The 22,654-nt window shown below is 63.6% G+C and overlaps 1 protein-coding gene across 2 annotated transcripts; it reads right to left on the minus strand.

The window, feature by feature from the left end:
- Positions 1 to 51: 51 nt before the first annotated feature.
- Positions 52 to 17,771, minus strand: DPH1 (diphthamide biosynthesis 1). Of its 2 annotated transcripts, XM_040082658.2 has the most exons (12): positions 17,716 to 17,771; positions 16,841 to 16,987; positions 14,537 to 14,600; positions 7,078 to 7,199; positions 5,222 to 5,376; positions 4,518 to 4,639; positions 3,298 to 3,366; positions 2,412 to 2,568; positions 1,431 to 1,531; positions 1,135 to 1,213; positions 710 to 841; positions 53 to 380 (listed from the first exon to the last, which is right to left on the minus strand). In XM_040082658.2, exons 1-12 carry the CDS (start codon positions 17,762 to 17,764, stop codon positions 306 to 308), a joined length of 1,272 nt encoding a protein of 423 aa, XP_039938592.1. In that variant the 5' UTR covers positions 17,765 to 17,771; the 3' UTR covers positions 53 to 305. The 2 variants fall into 2 exon arrangements, with proteins under 2 accessions (XP_039938593.1, XP_039938592.1); XM_040082659.2 differs by lacking the exon at positions 710 to 841 and having other exon boundaries at positions 52 to 380.
- Between the last annotated feature and the right edge of the window lie 4,883 nt (positions 17,772 to 22,654).

Genomic DNA, 22,654 nt, shown 5'->3' on the forward strand with positions numbered 1-22,654 from the left:
CGCGCCCCCTGGGCGGTGGGAGGTCCCCGGTGGCGGGGGGGGGGGAACGGGGCGGCACCGACGGGGCGGGACGCGACCCCCGGTGCGATGGCGGCGGCAGCGGGCACGGCCGCACCACGGCCGGGTATTGCAGGGGGCAACTCCCCGCGGACAGCCGGGGTCGGTCCTTGAGTCACGGGGTGCGACCCCATCCATTCCAGCGGTAGAGAGGGGTCCCGGTGGTGCTTTACCCTGGTGGGAGGCATCGGCGGTGCCCCCGCCGCTGCCCAGGCCGGGTCCCGGAGCGCGGCAGCTGCGGGCGACACTCACGAGGCTGCGGGGTCCCCGGTGCTCGGCTGCTCCCCACCCTCGGGCGGGGCGGGGGGCGCGGGTGGCTTTCCCTGCAGGGAGAGGGAGGCTCAGGGATGTCCCAGCCGCAGCCGGAGCTGCGAGGAGCCAGTCCGCGCTCAGCCCACAGCACCCCGTGGGGACTGCGGGGGAACCCCCGCTTCCCCGGGGAGCCGCGGGGCTCGGCAGGCGCTCAGCCCGACCAGGGCTGGGGGGACCCGCGTGTCCCTCCCCCGGGCCGGGCTGGCACCGTCCCCGTTACTGTTCGACGGCACCGACACCACCGGGTGGCGCTTTTGGAACGCGGCACCGAGCGGCACCGGGCGCTCGGCCCGTCCCGGTGCCCTCAGGAGCGCGGACCCGGTGACGCCCCGCTGCCCACCTCTGCCGGCCGCCCGCGGCGCGGCGGCTGCGAGCCACCGTGGTTCACCGTCCACGGCCCCAGCGACTGGCTGGCGTAGAAGTCCATGGGATAAGGCTGCTGCCATTCAATGTCCTGGAGAGCCACTGCAGCCTGAGGAAAGGACAGGGGATGAGTCCCCGAGCAGTGCCCGCAGAGGGGGAGCTGGTGTCGCTGGGAGAGGTGCCAGCATCCAGCTTGGTGTGCCGAGGAGGGCACTGCTGGGGCAAAGCTCGAGGCACTGGTTCCACAAAAGACTGGATATCCCAGCAGCGTCCCTGGACTGTGCACAGAGCACAGATGGAGAGAGGAGGGGACACTGTCAGGCTGCAGGGACACCCCCAGGCCTGCTCTGGTGCATCACCCCAAGCCAGGATTGTCCCCCCAAAACGGAGAGGGGTGCTCACCTCATAGGGTGTCAGCAGTGGCTTGCTGAATGCTTCTCCCCAGTCGATGGAGAGCCTGGGACAGGCTACCTGCACCCACCTGGAAGGGGAATGCCACAATGGGGATGAGCATTTTGGGAAGAACAATCCACAATGAAGCCCCTCAGCAGAACCCCAGAAGGTCATTACTGTGTCAGTGCCACCCTGGTAAGGACAGGCGTGCCCCTTCCCTGCACAGATGTGTCAGGGACAGCTCCCAGCGGGAATTGCACAGGGATGGGGCACGCTGGGGCTGGAGGGGGCTCAGCAGCACTCACACATCCACCTCTGGGAAGAGCTTTAACTTGCTGGGGAAGATCTCAGACAGCAGCACCCGCACGTAGGGCCGGCCCAGGGCGCGGAGACGCAATTCCAGGTGCTGTGGGGGAAAAAGGCACCTGGCAGGGTTAGGGTCCCCCAGCAAGCCCCCCGAGCCCTGCCCAAAGCCCCTTCCTGGTCATCAGACCCTCTGTGGGCCCCAGCTCTGCCCCACGGCTGTGTCCCCATGACAGTCATAGGCCAGACTGCGGCCATGGCTCCGGCCTGTGCCCAGCTCTCCCCAGCACGTGCCTCAGCCTAATGAAGTAATTACGGCTCAATGACAACAATCTGTTCTCGTTAGCGGCTGCCTGCCCTGGGACACCCGCCTGTCATGGGCTGGCTGCAGCCAGAGCTTTCAGGAGCAGGAGAGGGGCCAGAGATGTCCTTGTCCTCCAGAGCCGGCACTAATCGCCCCCTGCCCAGCCATGCCCGTTGTCCTGCCCGCTGTGGAGGAGCAGCTGCGGGGACCTTGCTGCCCTGCTCTGCCTCAAATCTCACCTGTGGCTACCCCAGAATTTCTGGGTGTGAGCAGGGCCACCATGCTCAGAGGGCAGAGCTCTGCTGACCTCCTCCCCTCACCCAGCCGGGGCGCAGAAAGCGCCAGCAGGGCAGCTGAGCAGGGATGCTGAACCTGATCGGAAGTTCATCCAATTAAAACAAACCCAGCCAATTAATTGCTGAGCTGTCTGGGCAGGGGGGGTTGGTTCTCCAAGACCGGCCAGCTCTCCCCAGGAATGGGTTTAATGAGCCCTTGTCCAGCCTCCCTCATCTGCTGCTAATTGCCCACGCAGACTGAGGCCAGTGGCCACTGCTGGGCTGCCAGCGGTGCCACATCCACCCTCACCCTGGCAGCGACGGTGCCACCACTCACCAGTCCTTCCCTCTGCCCAACAGCAATTCCCGGTGCCCGGTGGGAACACTGGGGAGGGGGCTGGTACCTGTAGGATGCTGGGGGAGCCCTGACGGCCCAGCGTGCCCAGGATGAGTCCCCAGCAGCGGGCACGGGTGGCAGTGCGGATGGCGTCCTGCCGGGCGCGGTGCATGCGCTCGTGGCTGTAGTGCTCCTGCGAGAACACTTTGCTGTAGGGATCGTACCTGCAAAGCACAGCCGGGCTCACACGAGCGCCATCACCTGCCCTCCTCCCAGTGATGCCCGGCCCTCATTAGCGCTAATTGCCTCCCACAGCATCTGCTCTCCTGGCTGATGTAGGACCCAGCCGGCTCCTTAGGGGACAAGGATAGGGATAGGGACAGGGACAAGTGTCCCACCACAGCACCCCGACAGCCAGCACAGCCTCGACTCCGTGCTCGGCTTCACACTCGGCTTCCCCCCATCCTGGCTCATCAATTATGAAGAATTCTTTGATTTGTTGCTTTGTTTGACGAGGAGAATTTTAATCAAATCCCACTCGGGTTTCGGCAGCTTCACCAGCGCCATAAACCTGACGTGCGCCTCCCGTTTGTAACAAACGACCTACTAGGAAATTCAGATTCCGCCAAATGGGCCCAGCCTTTTCACTCCTGATATTTCATCTGCTTTCAGCGGCCTCATCATCGCGCTTTATGGCCTCTGCCTGCAGCAGCCGGGCTTTAATGGCTGCACCTCCACGAGCTTTCACAGGTACTTGTCAAAATGTTTATATTCAGCCAGAGTAAATGGCTGGTGTTCATCTCCCCCCCGAAGCATCTCCTCACCCACCCTGTGGCCTCTCACCTGCCCATGCCTGCTGCTGGCAGCTGCCTGCCCAGCCCTGGGGTGCTCCTGGGGGGCACATGGGGACAGACGGGGTGCTCCCCGCCACGGGATTGGAGCGGGTGCCGTACCTGTATGCAGGTATCCCTGGGTTGGCAATCATGATGGACTCCAGGTGGAAGCGCCCGTCGCCCAAGTACCTGCCGAGAGGGGAGGGAGAGCTACGGCACCGAGAAACAGCAGCACCCCAGCCACGTGTCTGCTGGTTTCCCAAACTGAGGCACAGTGGAGATGCCAGGAATCCAAGCTCCCGTGCCGGGACCCAGGGGCAGCAGGCACAACCAGGGCTCCCTGGCATGGCAGGGTCGGGGAGGAGGGGTGCTCACACCAGCACCGGGTGCCTGGGAGCTGCTCCATCTCAATGGCTGGTTCTAGACGTTGCTGCTTCCATTTCTAATCGGATTTCCAGTCAGCAATTACATTTCAAAGCCTTTCATTCAGCTGCCCTAATGGAGTGAGGGCTTGGAAAATGAATTCAGACGTAAAACTTGACTAGATTTTGCCCTTAATTGGAGAATGACATTTTGGGAGATCAAAGCTAATTTGTCTGCAAAAGTTAGCCCCAGAGACGGTGCAAAGAAGAAAATAATAACGCAGGGAGGACGCAGGTAAGGATAAGCGCAGGTTGGTACCGCACTGCCAGCTGAAAGGACCCACTCTCACCAATGCAGTGCCAGCCTGGCTGACCCTGCCTGCTCCTGATGTCCTTGGAGAGATGGAAAGTGGTTCAGGGGGAATCCAGAGCTCCCACTGACCACGTGCCCAGCAATCCAGAGCCCAGCTCCCTGCATGGCCGTGCCTGGAAAGGCACCGGTGCTGCTGGCTCCCAGCAGTGTGGGCAAGAAGGAGCTCAGCAGGGCCCAAACCCACACCTGGGCTCCCCAGCTCCCCCCAAGTGTGGGGTCCTTGTATTTATTTATTCTGCAGCACACTGTATTCACAGTACATTAAGCATTTCCATTACCTAAAATAATTAGGTGATAGGAAGCGAAGTGCTCCCTCTAATTTGCTGTCCTTAAATAAAATTAATGTTGCTGTGATGTTGGGCCCCGGCCATTTGTCTTTTCCAATTATCCACCCGCCCTTCCATCTATTATCTATTCTGATATACGACTCAATTATTTCCTCTGTGCTACAAGCACATGCCACTTAAAGCAGCGTGAGGAGCTGAAGGGGGCCCATCCCAGCCTGTGGACGCCCCTCACCACCCCCCAAAACCGCACAAAACCAGGCAGGGAGTGCAGGAAGGATGGCAAGTGTAGGAGGGTGCTGAAGGACCCCGGGTACTTACACAACGGCATCCGTGTCCTGAGCAAGCCGGGGTGACGTACAGCCCAGGATCTCTCCTGGGGACAGTGGCTTGCACTGGGGCACGCACACCTTGTACTGGGAGCGCAGCTCCTGTGACACTGCCTGTGGGAGATGTGGGGTCAGCAGGGCCGGGCCACGGCACAAAGGGCGGCCGAGGACCCTTGGGGACACCCCAATCCTGGCAGTCCCAGCAGAGGGGAACCAGCTCGCGCGGGGCGGCACCGGGAACAGCCCCGCGCAGCCGGGAGGCTCAGCGAGGCTCAACCAACGTATCAATTAAAAGACAAGGGGAAAGGCTTAACGCTCGGATGGCCCCGTGTTTAGATAGACACGGCTCAAGAGGCTCATTCATCTCCTCCCGTCCTGCCCAGCCGGCCGTTCAGGGGCAGACAGACAGACCCCGCCGGAGCTTCCCCGGCCGCTGCCGGCACTGCATCAAAATGCCAAGTGCTCCACCGCCTGCCCTGACATTTCCAGAGCAGCTCCCGGGGGAGCTGGGGAGGGGTGCCGCCATGAAACATTGATCAGAGTTATTATAAAGTACTTGATCAACATTATGGCAGCAGCACGTTATTGCAGCGGCTCGGCAGAGGGGAACCGGCTCCACCAGCACCCCGGGGCAGCCGCTCCCACCGCCGGCTGGAAAACTCAGGGGGAGACAAAAGCCAGGGATTTCCATCTCACCTGCACTGTGGAGACAAACTGGATGGTGCTGACCAGGGCCAGGGAGGTGCCCGCTGCGAAGTTGAAGCGAATGGTCTCAAGAAAATGGGATGCATCGATCTTTATGTCCACGAACACATAGAGCATCTTCAGCCCCTGCGTGGAGTCGATGGGAACTGGTGATGGGAAGAGACAAGGGTCTGAGTGTGGGGTACACCTGGGGCTCCAGCCAGCCCCAGGCTGTTGCTGACTGCAGCTGGGGCATAAAGCACGTTGGTGAGGCTCCCTGTGCCCCAAACCGCCCTGGCATAGGCAGGGTGGGCTGTGCCACCCCTCTGCCTGTGCTGGCACCCAGGGCAGGGGGTGCAGATGGGAGCCACGGAGAGCACCCGCTCGTTTCTCTCCAGATAATGGCAGCCTGGGGAATCAATGAACACAAATCTAATTACCCCCGGTGCTAAGAAGCCTTTGTCACCACGATTAAGTGAATAATTAAAGTACACAGAGTCCACATCGATCCGCAGCTCGGTGTTCACTTCCCATTTTGGTGCTCTTCGCCTGATCACAATTAAGTGCAAATTACTCCCTCCTGCGGGGCACGTGGGGCTGGGAGGGAGCAGGAAGCATCCGTGTGCCTCAGCATTGGCCACCCTGGTGACAGGATCACCGTGGGCAGCTCAGACAGAGCCCAGCACCCTCATAGCAGCCCGTGGGTAACCCAGGGTGTCCTGTCACCCACCCAGCTCTGCCCTGTGACCCACCCAACCCAGAGCAGGCAAGGGTGACAAGGCCACGGGCGTCAGATGGCAGCTGGGCTGGTGACAGTCAGCCTGGCAGTGCCTGCCTGTCCCTGCAGGGGAGCAGCTCCAGCTGATGTGACTCCCGTTCCCCGGAGCAGCCGGATGGATACGGCCCCTTCCTCCCCTTCCCAGTGTTCATTCATGAGCAGCAGGCTACAAACCAGTTTTATACTCCCTGTTCCAGTGGTGCCCATAACCCTCCTTCCACAACAAAGCACCTAGCACACGTATTTATCACCACGAACGCTCACACCGACGTGGCTTTCAGGACAGAGTTCTCAACTGGGGAGTCAGTATTTCATACAGAGCCCGATGCAATTCTTCACACCCATTTATAGGGCCCCATAAACGTCCAGCGGGGCTGCCAGGTGCTGGGAGCGTGGCAGCAGCAGAGATGCACACACCTCCTACTCGCTATGGCAATTCTGCAGATCCACCTTAAAACCCAGAGCGTCTTATTGTTATTTTTGGGCTGATTCCATCCTGGGTGGACTTCAAAGTTAGCAGCATCTGGGACAGCAGCGCAGTTTCCATGGCAACTGGATCCAGAGTACTGTCCGCCTGGGGAGCACACAGCCTCCTCCTCCCTTCCCCACCCAGCCTGCACTGTACCCGCAAAGCCGCCTTTCCCCGGGGGCGAGCGGGACCCCCAGGCCCTCGCTCTCCTCTGCCATCATTCCCTTCCTCCTCACTCCACAGAGGCCAGGTGTGGGGGCAAGAGCAGCCTCATCCCCGCTGGCAGCTCCTGGGCCAAGCCACGGCCTTGCTGCTCTGCTCCCGGGGACAAGGCTGGATCCGTGTGCTGCTGCAGCAGCCGAGCAGGACGAGCACGCCCCGCTGCACCCAAAATCCTGCCCGGCAGCAGCCACCCAGCCAGCCTGGCCCTGTCCAAAGCCAGCAGCTGAAGCTGGAGAACAGAAAGCCCTTTGGGAAGGGATTAGCCTTTGGCACTAAGTCTCCGAGCTGGCGTTGAGAGGGGTGTGGAGTTGCTCGGCGCGGCACGGTGGCAGCGGCACAGCCTCCACGGTGCCACACACGGCCACCCCAGCAGCACCCCGGGACTCAAGTGTCACCTACTCAGGCAACTGTGTCCGTAGTGCACCAGGAAGTCAGCGCCCAGGGCCCGGGCCGTGTAGTCATCCACGCAGCAGGCGCCGTAGGTCACGTCACCCATCACCACCGCCTCTGCATCCGTGAATCTGTGGGAAGGCACAGCGCTGAGGGTCACGGCTGCGTCACCACAGCCCAGGTTCTGCCCCCTAGCCCCGTGGCGTGTCATTACAGGGGGACCCCGCGCCTCCACCGCGCCACGCGCCGAAGAGGACAAGCACTGGCTACTCTCCGAGATGTCAACATGATTAAGCTGGAGAGCGGTAATCCGCCTCTTCAATTGGGTAAAGCTGTTTGCAATTCAGCGGATTATCCACTCATCAAACAATACGCTGCCAGATTCCTAATGCTCCAGCAGGGAGAGCAGCAGAGGGAGACCCGGCACGGTGTGGTGCCATCGCTTCCACCAGCCAGCCCTGGGGACTGGAGCCACCAGGACGGGCAGAAGAGCTGTCCTGGCATCCCTTGCGGTGCCGGCCAAGCCACCATCACCCCACGCCTGGGCACTGTGCGAGGCATTGAATCCGATCTGCACCTGGCTGTGTCACTCCTGGATGCCAGTTCGGCCAAGTCGGGCGACCTCCAGGAGGGCTGGTGCTTAAGCGGCACCACTCAGCGAGCGGAAGCGCCAAACCACCACTGGTGCTGTCCCCTACCCCCAGTGCTCCAGCCCAAACCCACCTGGCAGCTGCCAGCCTGTGGGTGAAGGGGCACACACCAGCACCGAGCAGCAAAGCCAGGGCTCTGGCACCATTCAGAGGCATCACCTTTGTGGGTATTTATTGCACCATTTTGGGGGATTATTAGCTTGGCTGCCTTCCCGGGGAGCCGCGGCAGCAGGATGAGAGCAGGTATCGCTATGACAAAGCCCCGTGCCTGGAGGGGCTGCTCAAACCAGATGCTAATTCCTTATTTACTGGAGGCCCCCGCTGAAGCTCGGTGCCAGCGGGGTCCCCCCTGCTGCTGGCACAGGGGACCAGCGAAGGAGGGGTCCTGGCACGGCATCACCCCCTGCAGCACCCATGGCTGGCTGGGGGCCAGGGTCCCGCGCTCCCCCCAAGCGCCAGGCAGGGAGCGTTACGTCGGCGGCAAGAATAGAAATGGTGGGCAGAGCTGGGCAGATGGCAGAAGGTGGAGAAATGGCGGAGCGTGCTGAATATTAACAGCTCCGGCCCATCCGTCAGCGCCCGGGGAGGGGGACAGGGGAGCAGCAACGCTGGAGCATCCCCCAGGAGCGGGCACAGCCACCCTCACCTCCCGAGTCCAGCCTGGGCAGCTCCCACTCCACAAGGGTTAGGGATGCAGCTGGAGAGCATCAGAAGATGGGCTGGATCCTGCCAGCACCCAAATCCCGCGATTCCTGACGGCCAGCGTGGCCTGGATGGGAGGACGGCTCTTCCACTGCCCACGTGGCCACGTCGTGGGGCTGGGGGCTGCCAGCGAAGGTTCGAGAAGGTTCTTCCCACCCTTCCAAGCCCCCAGCCCCCTCCTCTAATGAGAGGTGATGAGATGAACATGAATCAGACTCCACACATCTCAGCAAAAGTGGAAAATTATTCAGCTCCTTAAGATTCAGGATGGGGAGGTCTGACTCAGAACGGCAGCCAGCGCCACTTAATTTTTTATAGATTAAAATGTATGCAAATTGGCCCAAACCCCAGAGAAAGTCCCTGGGGGTGAAGAGCAAGAAAGTGAAATAGCAACGGTGGAAGGAGGAGGGCAGAGGTGCCCGTGGCCCTGCCTGGTGTACGGGGCTGCAGCTGGGCAGGGAGAGATGAGGCTGAGCTCTGCGCTGGCCACGGGCAAGATTCCTCCTCTGGCTGCAGGGAGTGGAGTCACACGTGAGCACAGAGGCCACGGGATGGTGCCTGGTGACGAGGGAACCCAACGGTGCTGGCAAGGCCAGGAGCCTGGTGGTGCTGCAGGAGGGGCTCCAGGATGGCACGCACCGGGATCACCCGCTCCGGCTGGGCTGGACAATCGTGCGGAGCCGTAATCATCTCCTGAGACAAATCAAAGGCAAGTGCCAGGGCCTCCCCTTGATGTTTTAATCAGTTCGGTGTCGCCAGAGTCTTTCATCAAACTACAGAGGAAGGAAATGTCAATTAGCAGCCACCTGCCTCCGATGAGGGCTGGGGAGCAGCTCGCCAACCAGCCCGGGACGTGGGCAAGGGGCAGCCACAGCATCATCCTTGTCAGTGTTTTGTGTCCCTGGAAGTCGTCACAGCCACGGATGGGTCCCAGCAGCGTGCTGGTAGCGGTGACAGGGATGTCCCCACCCAGCGCTGAGACGCTCATTACAGCTGGGAGCTCATGAATATTGAACACGTGGGGAGGTTATTCATCTTCTACATCCCGCAAACCCCGGCTCATTCTGAAAAACCGCCTGGCCTTAGCATTTTTCTCATCTCCCCCTAATTCATTATCTGCTCCTTTAAACAGATGGCTCCCAAAATCCCATTTATAAAGCGGCATGCTCAGCACTAGCAGGATGTGCTCCAGGGCAGGCCAGGTCCCGGCCCCGATCCCAGCTGGGACCCCCAGGCCCTCCCAGCCCTGCTCCCCAGCGCAGGATGGAGGCAGCAGCAATCCAGAGACAGGTTTTGGGGCTGAAAACGCTGGGTCAGAGCCATGCACGCGTGGGGCCTGCACGTCTCCAAGCATGGGGTAGCCAGTCCCTGTCACCTGAGCACAGGCACTTGGCTGGAGCAGCCCTGATTTATCCCAGCCCCTCGAAAAATGAATGAGAGCATTTGCTGCTGGCAGGAGCGCAAGGTCCCTTGGCAGTGTGTGAATGATACAGTGCTGGTCCTCAAGCCATGAGGCAGAGCTGCTCTCCCCAGCAGGCACGAGTCCTCAGCCCCTGTGTGTCCATCAGCCCTTGGTGGGGAGGGGACTGAGGGGACTGGGCTGAGAGTGGCCACTCCTGGCACCCCTGTGCCATGGGAGGATGGAGCCAGCACCGGGATGCCGGGGTGCCTGCATGCTGCGCTGGGAACAGCGACACGGTGCAGACTGCCCCTTGCCTCACAGCCACCTGCCTCACCTGCATGTGGCCCTTCAAATACCCCATAACCACCCCATAACCACCCCACAAACTCCACATCCACTGCCCGCCCTGCGCCCAAGCCCAGCGTGTCCCAGGACATCCGTGGGTGCCGCAGTCCGGGGCTGTGCCCAGCCCTGGCCGAGAACAGTGCACTTAATTAGCGGAGAAGCCCATCACCAAACCCCATTACCAGACTCCCAACTTCATTAGCACAGGAAGGCTGCACGTAATTAAAATAATGAGTATGCAATTTTATTGCAGTTGGTGCTGAAAGAGTCTGTCTGCAGCTGGGCAATGATGGGGCCCCACAGAGCTTCTGCAAGTGGGGCACGATGGGGAGAGGTGGGTGTCCCCACAGCCCCCCAGGAGGAACCATCTCCAGCTGGATCCGCTCGCCTGAGGGCACTTCCCACTCTGTCCTCACTAGAGGTGGCAGGGCAAACACCACCTCTCAAGGGGCATGTCCCAGGGCACCCCAGCTTTGCTGGTCCCATCGCAGCAGAAAAAAGCCCCAAAATAAGGCAAACCAAGGGCCAGTGGACGTTGGTTGCAAAGCCACCGTGACCATCCTGTGTCTGGATGGTGGCTGTCCTCTCTTCACAATGGCCAGCTCACAGAACTCTGTGGGATGCAGGGAGGTGGCATGGGGCACCACAGCTGTGCTGGCACACCCCAGCCCTGGGAGGTGACAGCCCTACAGACCCCACACATTCCCCCAGCCCAACGCCCCTGGCGCAGCCACCACCCGGGTGGAAGGTTTTGAACGTCTCCAATGAAGTGAGAACTTCATTCCTCCTAATGATGCTGTTGTGTGGTTAATGACAGTGATTAAATTCCCCTGCACAGCAGTGCACCCGCTGCCAGCGCCTCCAGGTTGTGCTTAAAAGGATGAGGGGAGAAGGGAAGGGAGCGCTGGACGGCAGAACCCCAGTGATGTGCAGCTGAGGCCGGATCCTGATCTGTGCCAGTATCCCAGGGTGGCCTTTTGGGACCTCCTGGTGATGCTGCCAGCTTCATCACAGCATTCAGCACCACACTGCTCAGTGCCACATGGCAGACCTGCCCGGCCAAGGGACCTGGTGCCTGCTGGCACTGGGAACTTGCTGGGCACACCAGTGATGGCACCGGGGACTGCGGGGCACAGCAGCCATCAGGGCCGGTTTTGTCCTGGCCATGGTGGGGCATTTCAAGCTCTGCCACAGCTGTTGGGCTGTGCACACAGATGTTTAACTCTTTATTGCCCAACCAGGACTCAGAAATGTCCCCATATACTCCTGAGTCACCAGGATGAGACTAGGACGGTCTGCACGCCTCCAGCACCGCCTCGCGCGGATCTTCAAAAGCCATTGGGGAGGTGTTTAAAGTCGTGGCAGGGCAGCCTGTGCTGGCATCAGGACACCCCTGGGCCCCCCTGCCATCGCCCATCCCCGCCACCAAGCCTCAGGCGATTAGCAGGAGCCTCTCACCCCGGCGTGGCACAGGAAGACAGAGGGATTAGCAGCTGCGAAGCCTGACAGCCGACTTTATTAACACGGAATCAAAAGCCCAGCTGAGAGCCCAGCTGATCCGTCTGCTCCAGCCCCGGCAGGGAGGGGAGCAGTGGTCCCGCTCCCGCCCGCGCAGCCCCCAGCTGCAAGCTGGCGGTGCAGGGGGACACGGCCGCCACCTCCCCGGCACGACAGCGGGTGGGCTGGGGGGCTGCCCCTCCCTGAGCTGTGGTCCGAGCTCTCCCCACGCGGCTCTCCGCGCTGCCGCCCCCCAGCACGAGTTCCCCTCTGCCGAATTACATCAGCCGTGACAAATGGAGCCAATTTGGAAGGTGCCGCGGGAACGTCGTGATGCGGCGCCGGCAGCGCGCAGACCCCGGCCCCGCCGCCCCCCTCCCGCAGCCGGGGCCGCTCGCCCGGGCACAGCTTTGACAATGACAAACCTATTAGCAGTAATTAAGTGGCCTCACACCGGTCAATGCTCCGAGTGTGCTCTCGATTTCAAAGGCTCCGGGCTAAGAACCCCACCGGCCTTTCAGACGGCTGCTGCGATGCTTAGGCTACATCTTCATCCCCGCAGCCCCTCGGGGCTCGGCCAGCGCCAGTGCAATGCTGGGAAGCTCAGACAGGCCCCACGTCGCCGCCCCCTCCCCTCCTTACTCCACGGAGCTCCCCGGGGGCCTGCTCACTCCCACACGGCAGCGAGGGACGTGGTGACACCGCCATCCCACTGCACGGGGACAGACAGACGCACAGCGAGCCTGTGATGCGGGGGAGCGAGCCACATCCCTGCTCTCGGCTCTCCCCAGCACCGCCAGGCCACGGCACAAGTATTCTATTAAAAGGCAGCTCCAGCAGAAGGGATAAATATTCCATCTGAGTGGCAGCTGACACGGCTCCAGTTCAACCGGAACGCACGGGGGTGGGCACTGTCACCCCAGGGGCACCAGCCCCGGGCACGGCTCTGCAGCCAGCAGCAGGGAATGCAGGGGAGGGGGAACCCACTCCCCAAACTCCCAGCAGCAAGAGCAGGGCAGGAGGCTGTGGGGACGGGCTGGGGAAAGGGGCTGTTCGCTGAGCAATGCCCCCCGAGGGCACACAGGTATTCCTGTCACGCTCAGCCCTCACATCCTCTCTGTCACCAGGAGGAAAGGAGCGCCAGCCCAGGGCTTATGGTACCCCAAGCCCCCGTGCCCAGCCCGGCCACGGCAGCCAGAGCACACAGCTGCAGCCATTCCTGTCACGTCGGAGGCTCATCCGGCCCCAGCACTGGGTGAGCAGGGCCGGCAGGAGCGGGCGGCCGAGCTGCGATTCCACATTAATGCCGGCGATGAATATTAATAGCAGGAAGAGGCAGGAACTAACGAGGCCACCTGCCGATTCACACCTCACCTCCAGCAGCGTAACCGGGTCCCCAGCGTGTCCCCGAGAGAGCGGACACAGGGCTGGGCTCACTCCTGCCCACAGCTACAATCCTCCGGCTGGCGGTGCTGGTACCTAGCACAGCCACATCGGATGGCACCCAGCGCTCCCAGTAAGGGAGCGGCACTGGGGAGTCTCTGAGCGCTGCAGTGAGGGAAGGATACGGCCCTCCTGCTCAGCTTTGAAGCCATCCCACGTCCAAACACCTTCCCATCAGTGCCCCCACATCCCCTCCCTTGGCTGGGCACCCATCTCCCACCAGCACCCCTCACCAGCCCCATGGAGCACCCCCAGCAAGGAGGGCTAGTGCAGCAAGGATGCCGGCACCCCAGAATCCACCGGCACCCTGGCATTCAACACCCTGGAACCCACCATCCACCGGGAAATGGGGCTTAAGGTTTCATTCAGATAAAAGAGCCCCTTAATCCGCTGCCTTTGAAGTCGGAGACATGAAAGCGGCTGGGTGCCAAAGCCAGAGAGGAGGCAGCTCCACTTAAAGGGACAAACCCACGCGGAGCTGCCCACACTCGCACCCATCCCTGCCCCCCGTGCCCACCTTCCCCACAGTGCGGGGATGCCGTGATCCCCACGGGGGGACCGTGGCAGAGAGGGGACAAAGCCTGCGGCACGGCTGCCTTTCCAGGGAGGTGAGGCTGCCGGCCTCGGCGAGGCAGCTGCTAATGAGTGCCACGACCCCGACGGCAGACGAGGCACCAAGTGCTATTAGCACTAATTCATCGTGCTAAAACAGAGAGGAGCTGCGGAGGGGACTGAGGTGGGTGGGGAGGAAGGCAGACGCGCTCGGCAGGGAAGAGATCACGGCCAATTTCTGCAAGGCGCCTGCATCCACTGTCACTGCACAGCCCGGCTCCTCTCCAGTGCCTCGGCCTCGCCTCTCGAGCGGCAGGGAAAAAACAAGAGAGGAGCCGTGGCGAAGGGGTCACCCAGCAGGAGCGACCCTTTCCGTGCCACTGCCGTAGCCTCAAGCCTCCCCAGCCGCAGCGAGGCCGTCCCTGCGCATCTCCACGCTGGGCTGCAGGACGAGCCCGTGGGGGAGGAGGAGGGCGCGCCCGTGCCGCAGCGGTGGCCCCGCTGCCGGCCCTGCCCCGGCTGCGCCGCCGCGGTGAGCGTGCGGGCACCGGGCTGGCGTCAGCCGCTTGTTAACACGGCTGCTCCCCGGCTCCAGCACCCCCGCGGGGGCCCCGGCGTGCTGAGCCTGTCAGCAGCTCCCGGCACGGCGGAGAGGGGAGGAGAAGCCCAGCAGAGAGGGCTGGGCTGGCACCGCGCCGGTCCTTGTCCCCTGGACCTGCCGCAGGGCTGCCCGGCTGCCCGGCCAGGCTGTGGCCCGGTGAAGGCAGCCACAGCACCATCCATCCAGGCTTCCTCCTGCCCAGAGGTCAGCAATAGTCCCCATCCCCTTGCCAGCCCCGGAGCCCTGCAGGGAAGCAGGGAAAAGCCGTGGTCTTACCGCTCAATGATGTCAGCGATGGTGCAGGCGAACATGAGGAGCCCTTCCGGCATCTGCAGGGCCACTGGGAAGAGAAACAGCCACGGGGTTAGGAGGGGTTGGAAGGGACATCGTGAAGCGGGGACCAGCTCAAGGTGCAGCCACAAACCACCCTCCCCAAACCAGCCAGGTGTTGGCCAAGAATCTGGGTGGCTGTGGCAGCTGGGGTGCAGACTGTGCTGCCTTGGGCCGTATCCACTCTCCCTGTGCACGCACCTCATCCCTCTCTGAACCCGCTGACACTGCTGCTCTCTCCCACTTCCCGCAGTAACGACTTCCAGATTTTAATTATGTGCTGCACAGCAAAAAGTACTTTCTTCTGTTTATTTTAAACCTGCTCCCAATAATGTAAACGCGTGCCCCTGGTTCTCCTGGTACAAGAAAGAGTGAATAATCATCCCCTGTTCAGCCTCTCCACATCATTCACAATTCTACATCCCTATCATATCCCCCTTCGTTCACCTCTTTTTCCAGCTAAAGGATCTAAATCTATTTAATCTCTCCTTATACAGAAGCTGCTCCAAACCTTTGATCATCCTCACTGACCTTCTCCACACCCCCTCCCAGCTTCCCTCTCCACTTCAGGAGGGTGGCCAGCAACAGCCGCAGCATTGTGCCTTGCAGGAATTTACTCAACAACAAATTACGTCTCCTCATTTGCTCCCTCCTCACAGCTCAGAACAATCCCTCTCCCTCCAAAGGCCACTGGACTGCCCAGTGCCTGGGGTACAGCCAGGAGCCCCCCACAGCGTGTGGGGAGGAGCAGGGACCACAATGGAGGAGGTGAATGGAGGAGGCCCCATTAATCCCGTTGTTGTTTCATCTCCCAATGGCACTAAGACATCCCAGCTTCCATGCTATCTATCCACACACTCTCTCCAGATTCCCCTCCAACAAAATCCCCGTGGCTGCCAGGCCCAGCCTGCTGGCCAGTGTAGAGCTTTGGAAAGGCCTGGCTCAAATTAGGCTGATCCCACCCTGTTCCAACCCACAGGGCCCAAGGAAAACTGCACATGCTCCGCCAGCTCCTGCCTGACCTGGCAGGGATGAGGGCTCTGTGTCCCAGCATCCCCCAGCCCACTTGAGACCATCCTGGCCCATTTGGGGCTGCCCTTCACCCCCGATCTGCAAACGGGGGGTTGGCAAGAAGCAGCATCCCAGCACAACGGGGAAACAGAGTGCTCCCCAACCCCCCCAAAGCCCACAGCAGGCAGGGCACAGGCAGGGGCTGGCTGCAGCCCTGTGGGAAGCTGCGTTCCCCCAGCAACGAGCCCCTGGCTGGTCTCTGCACAGCAGATTTTTAAATCCCAGCACGGCTGGCTGGCTGATGGGCTCCGCTCCCAGCTCGGAAGCCTAAATCCCAGCCGCATATTTACATTTAATTAGGAGGTGCCAAGCAGCAAAACACAGCGAGGAAAGCCAGAGCAGGCACGGCTGGGCGGCCTCGCCGTGTCCTGACGGGACACGTCCAGCCCTGACTCCCACACCACGGCCAGAACGGGCCGCACAGCCCCTCACCCTCCGGCGCTGCAGCCGGGAGCAGCTCAGCTTCCAGAACGTCCCCCGTGACACCTGCCAGCCCTGCCAGCTCGGTGGCAGCAGGCAGAGACGTTCCCAGGTGGATACAAAGCGTTTCCAATCCGCACACAGCGCGGCGAGCAGCCCCTGCCTGCATGTGAAGTCGGGGTGGGGACGCTGGTGACACCCGGCGATGGAGCGGGAGGCTCCGTGCCCTGCTCCCCGTAGTTGATCACATATTGCTCAGTGGGATGCACAGCCTGTGCAGGGAAAGCCCTGGCACCACTCCCGAAGCTTCCACAGTCATTCCCTGCTCCTCTGGGGCTGCACAGCCCTCTGGGGAAGGTTCAGACCAGAGAGCAGCACAGCCCAGCTCCCTGCCAGCCCTGCCTGGTGCTGTGGGGCTCCCCCTTCCCGGCCCCAGCAGTGTGTCAGGAAAGTGCAGGGAGAGAGGAGAGAGGAGAGAGGCAAGAGGAGCACAGCAGGGACCTGGCCAGCATCCCAGACACATCTCCAGGCTGACAGGTCCACGCAGCTCAACCTGTCCTGTCCAATGTGATTATAATCCAGAGATACAGATCTATTAACCCCCCTCGAGAGGAGGAGAGCTCGCCAAGACAGAGCCTGAACGCACCGGGGGCACAGCACCGGCTCGGCCCCACCTCTGCCCCGGCCTCACCTGCCCCGTGGGGGTCCCAGCAGCACGAACCAGCCCCAGAACCGCTCCTCCCCCGGGTCAGCGCTCACCCTTCCTGGCCCGAGCCTGCCGGATGCGCCACACGGTCTTGGGGATCTCGAAGTTGTAGTTGGGGGGCAGGGCCTCCGCCGCCTCCCGCAGCTCCGCGTTCCCGAGGATCTCCTCGGGGATCTGCTGCGCCACGTGCCGCGCTCGGGCTGCGGGACAAACGGGGGGATCTAAAGGAGCCGCCGGAGGGAGGGCAGGGCACCCCACGGCCACCAGCAGCCGTGCTGTCCTCATGCCAGCCCTTGGCTCGCTGCGCTCAAAGCCCTAGGGACAAGCGGGAGAAAGGGGAGGGGTCCTGCCCTTCGGGCTGGGCGCAGATTGCTGGCGTTTCTTGGGGGAACAAGGCGGCTTTTTTTAGCCCCGAAAGCACCGCAGGAACCCTGTGAAGCCCCATGAGTGCAGCTGGCTGTGCCCACGCCGAGAGGACAGCACGCACAGCCCCTCAGGGCTCATCGGCCAGCACCCCGGCGACACCCTACGGCACCCCGGGTTCCCCAACACGAGGGTCCCATTATCCCACCAGGAAAAAGCCACCCAGCGCCGGGCGATCCATCCCCGGGAGCCTCATCCTGAAGCCGCCCCCCGACAGCAGCCGCCCCCCTACATCTCGGCGATGCCAGAGTGCAGCGGGGGAGTGACAGCAGGGGGATTATTCACTATTTCCAGCCCAACATCGGCACTCACGAGCCACCAAACCCTCCCCGCACGGCCCACGGGACAACCGACAAAGGGCCAGCTGGGCCCGGCCGGCGGCGGGGGTGGCAGGGACGGTTGCGGAGCCACCTCCCGCCACCGGCACGGCCTCCCGCGTCGAGGCAACCAAAACAGCGCGCGGTAGCGGCTCCGGGAGCCCCGCGCTGATCCGGTCCCAGCCCACCTTTGGCGGGCACCGGGGCCGCGCTCCCGGCCCGCACGGGGGCCGCCATGGCTGTGGCGCACGTGCGGGCGGGAAGGCAGCGCTAAGCGATCCCGGCGCAAGGCCGGAGCAGTCGCCGGCCGAGAGATCGAGCCGGGGAGCGCACCGGCGGGCCCCGACGGGACGGGCGGTGCGGCCGGGACCGAGCGCTCTCGCCACGGCCCCGGCGGGACGCCGGGAGTGCAGCGGGATGTGACAAGCGCTGCGATGGCGGGGCTGTCCGCCCTGCACGTCGTGGACGTGGTCCGGCCGCATCCCTGGCGGTGCTGACAGATCCAGGGTTAACGGTCTTAACGTTAACACAGGGACGGGGCGGGGGCACCGGGGACGTTGTCACGGTGATGGGTCCGTGTGTGTCCCCGTCCCCCCCCCCCACGCCCGTGTCGTGGGGCAGAAGCCACGACCCTGCGAAGCATGGGACAAAAGGGACCCGAGGGTAATGGGGACCTCCTGGAGACGACGGGGATCCCGACAGTGCAATAAGGACAGCAGTGCTCCCGGTGGGATAACGGGACCCTCTCGGGCCGGTGGGGACAGCAGTGCTACCGGTGGGATAACAGGACCCGCGGTGGGACAGAGGGAAGGAGGCAAGAGGGACCCCCGAGAAGCAGGAGGGACAGTCCGGGATCAGCGGGGACCTCCAGGGGACGATAGAAGACCGAGGAGACAGCGGGGATCCCCAGCTGCGTTCCCGGTGGGTTAGGGTTAGGGTTAGGGTTAGTGGTGCACAGGGGAGGAGGAGCGAGGGACCCCCTGGAGGCAGGAGGGACCGTCCAGGGACAGTGGGGACAGCTCGGGGGCAGCGGGGTGTCGGGATCGCGTCGGAGAGTGCGGGGACAGCAGGAATCGGGAGACAAAGAGAACAGCGCCGACCGGGAGGCGGAGGGGACAGCAGAGCCCCCGGTGGGACAGCAGGGACCCCGGTGGGACAGCAGGGACCCGGCGGGGCGGAGGGGACCAGAAGGGGCGGAGATCACCGTAGGGAGCGGCTGGGACCGTGCCGGGGCGGCGGGGACAGCGCGGAGAGCCGGCTCGGACGGCGGCGTCTCGGCAGGACACGGCGACACGGAGAGCAGAGAGGGACGACAAGGGGCCGCGGGGACGGCGGGTCCCCGGGGAGCGGCAGGGACGGTGCTGGGCAGGCGGGACAGCGGGGACAGCCGTGACCGCGGCGGGCGCGGGGCGGCGCGGCGGAGCCTCGGTGCGATAACGGGGCACCGTGTGGACGACGACGGCAGAGGGAACAACGACGCGCCGGGGGTGACAGTCGGTCCGGAGGGGACCGCAGAGCCCCGGGAGGGCGGCGCCGGGCCGTACCCCGCGGTGGGGCGGAGGGAGGGCGGCGGCGCGGGGAACGGGAGCAGCGGCACTTTCACGAAGTGTCCACGGGAGGCGGGAGAGGCGGCGGCGGCGGAGGAAGGGGGGGGCCCGAGGGGGGGGGGGGGGGCTCGCCCAGCCCAGCCCAGCCCGGCCCAGCCCTGCCCGCCCCGTCGCTGCCCCGCCCCGCCCTGCCCAGCCCTGCCCGCCGCTGCAGGCAGCGCGGCACCGGCACCGGGCACCCCTTTATAGGCTCTGCCCGAGGGGGTGGGGGGCGGCGGCGGCCCCAGCCCCGAGGGGGCGGCTCCCCCCTAAAAGCCGGCGGCGGGACGCGCGGCGGGCAGAGGCGCGGCCGGCGCTCCCCGGTGCTCCGGGGCCGGCGCTCCCCGGTGCCGCTGCGGCTCGGCCCGCCATGCCCCCGCGGGGGCCGCTCGCCCGGGCTCCGGCTCCTCGTTCCCGGTACAGCAGCAGCCGCCGCCGCCGCTACCGCTCGCCGCCGCCGCGCCCGAGGCTCTGAGCGCCGCCGCCGCCGCCGCCGGGAGACCGCGCCCGCCCCGGCTCCAAGATGCTCCGCCAAGGTGAGCGCCGCACCGGGAGGGCACCGGGTGCCGCGGGCACCGGGGGCAGCGGGGCCGGCCCCGAAGTTTGTCTCCCCGCCGAAGTTGGGGCCGCGTCGCCGGGCGCCCCCCGCCGCCACCGCGGCACCGGCGCCGTCACCGAGGCTCGGGCACCCCCCGGGGAGCGGCACCGGCGGGAGCGCGGAGCGGCGGGGAGGGGGAGACCGGGAGGAGCGGAGGGAGGGAGGCAGGGCGGGAGCCGGGTCCCGCAGGAGCGGGGACGCGGCGGGTCCCGCGGGCACCGGGGGACGGCGGGTCCCGGCGGCGGCGGAGCTGCGGCGGGCGCGGGGGGAGGGTCGGTGCTCGTCCCTCAGGGCGAGGGAACGGGGAACGGGGCTCACCGCGGAGCGCGGGGGGTTCGGCGGGGAAGTTGGGGCGAGCCGTCCCGTTCGGCCCCCCACCCCCGAGGAGAATCGCTCCGCTGTGACATCACGCGATTTCCATGGCAACCGCCTGGGACATCATCGGGGAGCTTTGTGACATCACGGCGAGGGGAGCAGCTGGCCCTCCCGGGGGGTCCGGGACGGTGGGAGGGGGGCGCAGGACCCCCCGGAACCGCTGCACCGGAGCCAGTCCCGGGGAGATGCTGGGGACAGCGGTGCCGTGCGGGGGGAACCTCGGCTGGACGCCCCCACTGCCGTCCCATGCCCCAGGGAGGGGGCGGCCACAGAGCCCCAGGCCCAGCCCTCGCCACCACCGGCGCATGCCCCTCTCCGACGAGGCTCGGGCAGCGGAGAAGGTGCCAACGCTGTGCGTGCAGCCCCTGGCACCGGGGTGCGGACCCCAGGCAGGGCAGAGCCCCTGCTGCCAGCCCAGGGATGCTTTTTCCCTCCGGGGGAAATGTCACCTTGCAGCTGTGGGGCCTCGCTCTTGGATGCTCCTTTCTCTGGCTCCCGCCTCAGCTTTGTTCGGCGTATTAACCCAAGCCGGCTGGATGACTTGAGGATAAACCCCAAGCCTTCGGAGCAGTCCCGGTTTCCAGCCTCGATTCCCAGCTCTGGTGCTGCCAGCTGGAGGAAAAGCATCACCCAGGCTGGGAAGCCGGGAACCTGAGGTGGAGGCAGGCAGCGAGGCTGCTGACAGGGTTGGATCCCACCAGGGGTAGCCTGTTAAGGTCAAGATCTACAGCTTTCATTTGTGGAGCTAGAAAAACAAAATGCAAATTGAAGAGCCTGTGGGCTAAAGCTAAACCTATTCTTAAAGTTTTTGTCTTGTTAAGCAAGGAAATAGAGTGCCAAATAGGCTTTGTTAAGTGGCAGTCTAATTAATAATTTAAAATCTTGTAGCTGTCTTTCATTAGAATTTATCTGTACATCAACCACAAAATCAGTCAAACACACTCATTTATAAGTTAATACCGTTCCTGAATAATTCAACAGGCAGTTAGAGGAGGCCTCCATCCTGCCGACAGGTTCTCCCCTCCCTGCCTCACCGTGGCCAGGTGTCCCTGAGCAGGGAGTCCCGGTCCCCAGCGTTTGCCCCGAGCGGGGTGTGGAGGGGACATCCCACGTGCGAGGCAAGGGGACAAGGGCACAGCTGCAGCCGTTTGGCTGTGCTGGGGCCCGACCCCTCCGCAGGGCAGCTGCTTTTGTCAAGGATGGTGGCGACGCAAGGCTGTGCTGATGGGTGGCAGCTCGGGCTGATGGTGGCACTGCCACCGCCTTCCACGTCCCACTGCCCGGGGACCAGGCTCGAGGCTGGGCTCGAGGCAGCAGGAGCTGTGCCATGGTTGACACCTCCGAGGGAGGCAGCTCCGAGGGGACGGCTTCACTCGCGGTGCCACACGGGCAGAGTGGTTTGCAGCAGGGTGGCGGCAGCGCGGCCGGGCAGGTGCTGCTGTTCCTTGGGGGCATTTGGGGCCTCTGGTGTCCCCGTGAGCTTCATCCCTGGAGTCACTGGTGGGATTCGGGGTGGGTTCTGTGCCAGTGGGATGTCGGCGGCGGCGTGGCAGCGGGTGACAGCGTGGGGTGCAGCTCCGTCCCGGGTGAGGGTGTCACAGCCTTGTCAGAGGTGGCCGCAGGCAGCCGCAGGCAGGAGTGCAATACTGGCGATGCAGGAGAAGGAGATTTCCAGGTCAAGGATGACACCAAGGTCACGGGCAGCCACATCCCTGTCACTTCCCTCGCTCATCCCATGGACGGGGCGTCCAGCCTCCGTCCCTCCCTGCCAGGGCAGCAGTCAGCGGGCAGGGTGCAGGCGCAGGCTGGACTGCGGTTCTTGCGCCGGGGAGCCAAGAGCCCAGAAACCTTTCTGCTTATAAAAGTTTAATTTCCTAAAGAGCTGATAGGAAGCCACAAGCTCTCTGTGCCCGCTGAAGCAAGGGAGGGGGTCAGGATGCGGCCCAGGCTGTCCCTGCGGTGGTGCTGGGGGGAGTGAGGAGGGCTCAGCAGATGAGACCTGCCCAGACCTGGAGCCGGAATCGGGATGCGAAGGAGCCGTCGGGGCTCAGTGACCTGCACTGATGGAACCCGGCAGGGTCAGAGCCGTGGCCGTGCTTGGCTGGATGTTATTCCCACCTTTTGCCTAAAATGCCACACCCGCAGTCCCATCTGGGTGCCGGAGGCCGTGGGTGACACTCCAGGTGGCCACGAAGCGCTGCCCTAAAAAACATCAGTGAACCTGCCGGGGAGATGTAAAAATATTCATTTTTCCGGCGTGATTTCACACCAGTCTTTCCCTGAAGCACCTGGCAGCGCTGGAGCCAGTGGCACAGGCCAGCAGCAGGGGCAGTGGGGCTCCACGGTTTGCAGGATGAGGCCACGAGTGGGATGTCATTGCCTTGGGGCCGGGCAGGAACTTGGGCTGCTGGAAACCGCTGGAGTGCTGATGGGTTTTGACAGCAAGAGCCAAAATCTTGTTTGAAGGCAAAAACCACGCAGGGAAGTGTGGGAGCCTGGAGGGACGTGGTGGTGGCCAGGTGTGACCAGGGCTGTCTCCTGTTGGGGTGTCCCCTGCCCCTGTGGGAG

Source organism: Hirundo rustica, chromosome 19, assembly GCF_015227805.2.
Source record: "Hirundo rustica isolate bHirRus1 chromosome 19, bHirRus1.pri.v3, whole genome shotgun sequence".
NCBI classification, from domain to species: Eukaryota; Metazoa; Chordata; class Aves; order Passeriformes; family Hirundinidae; genus Hirundo; species Hirundo rustica.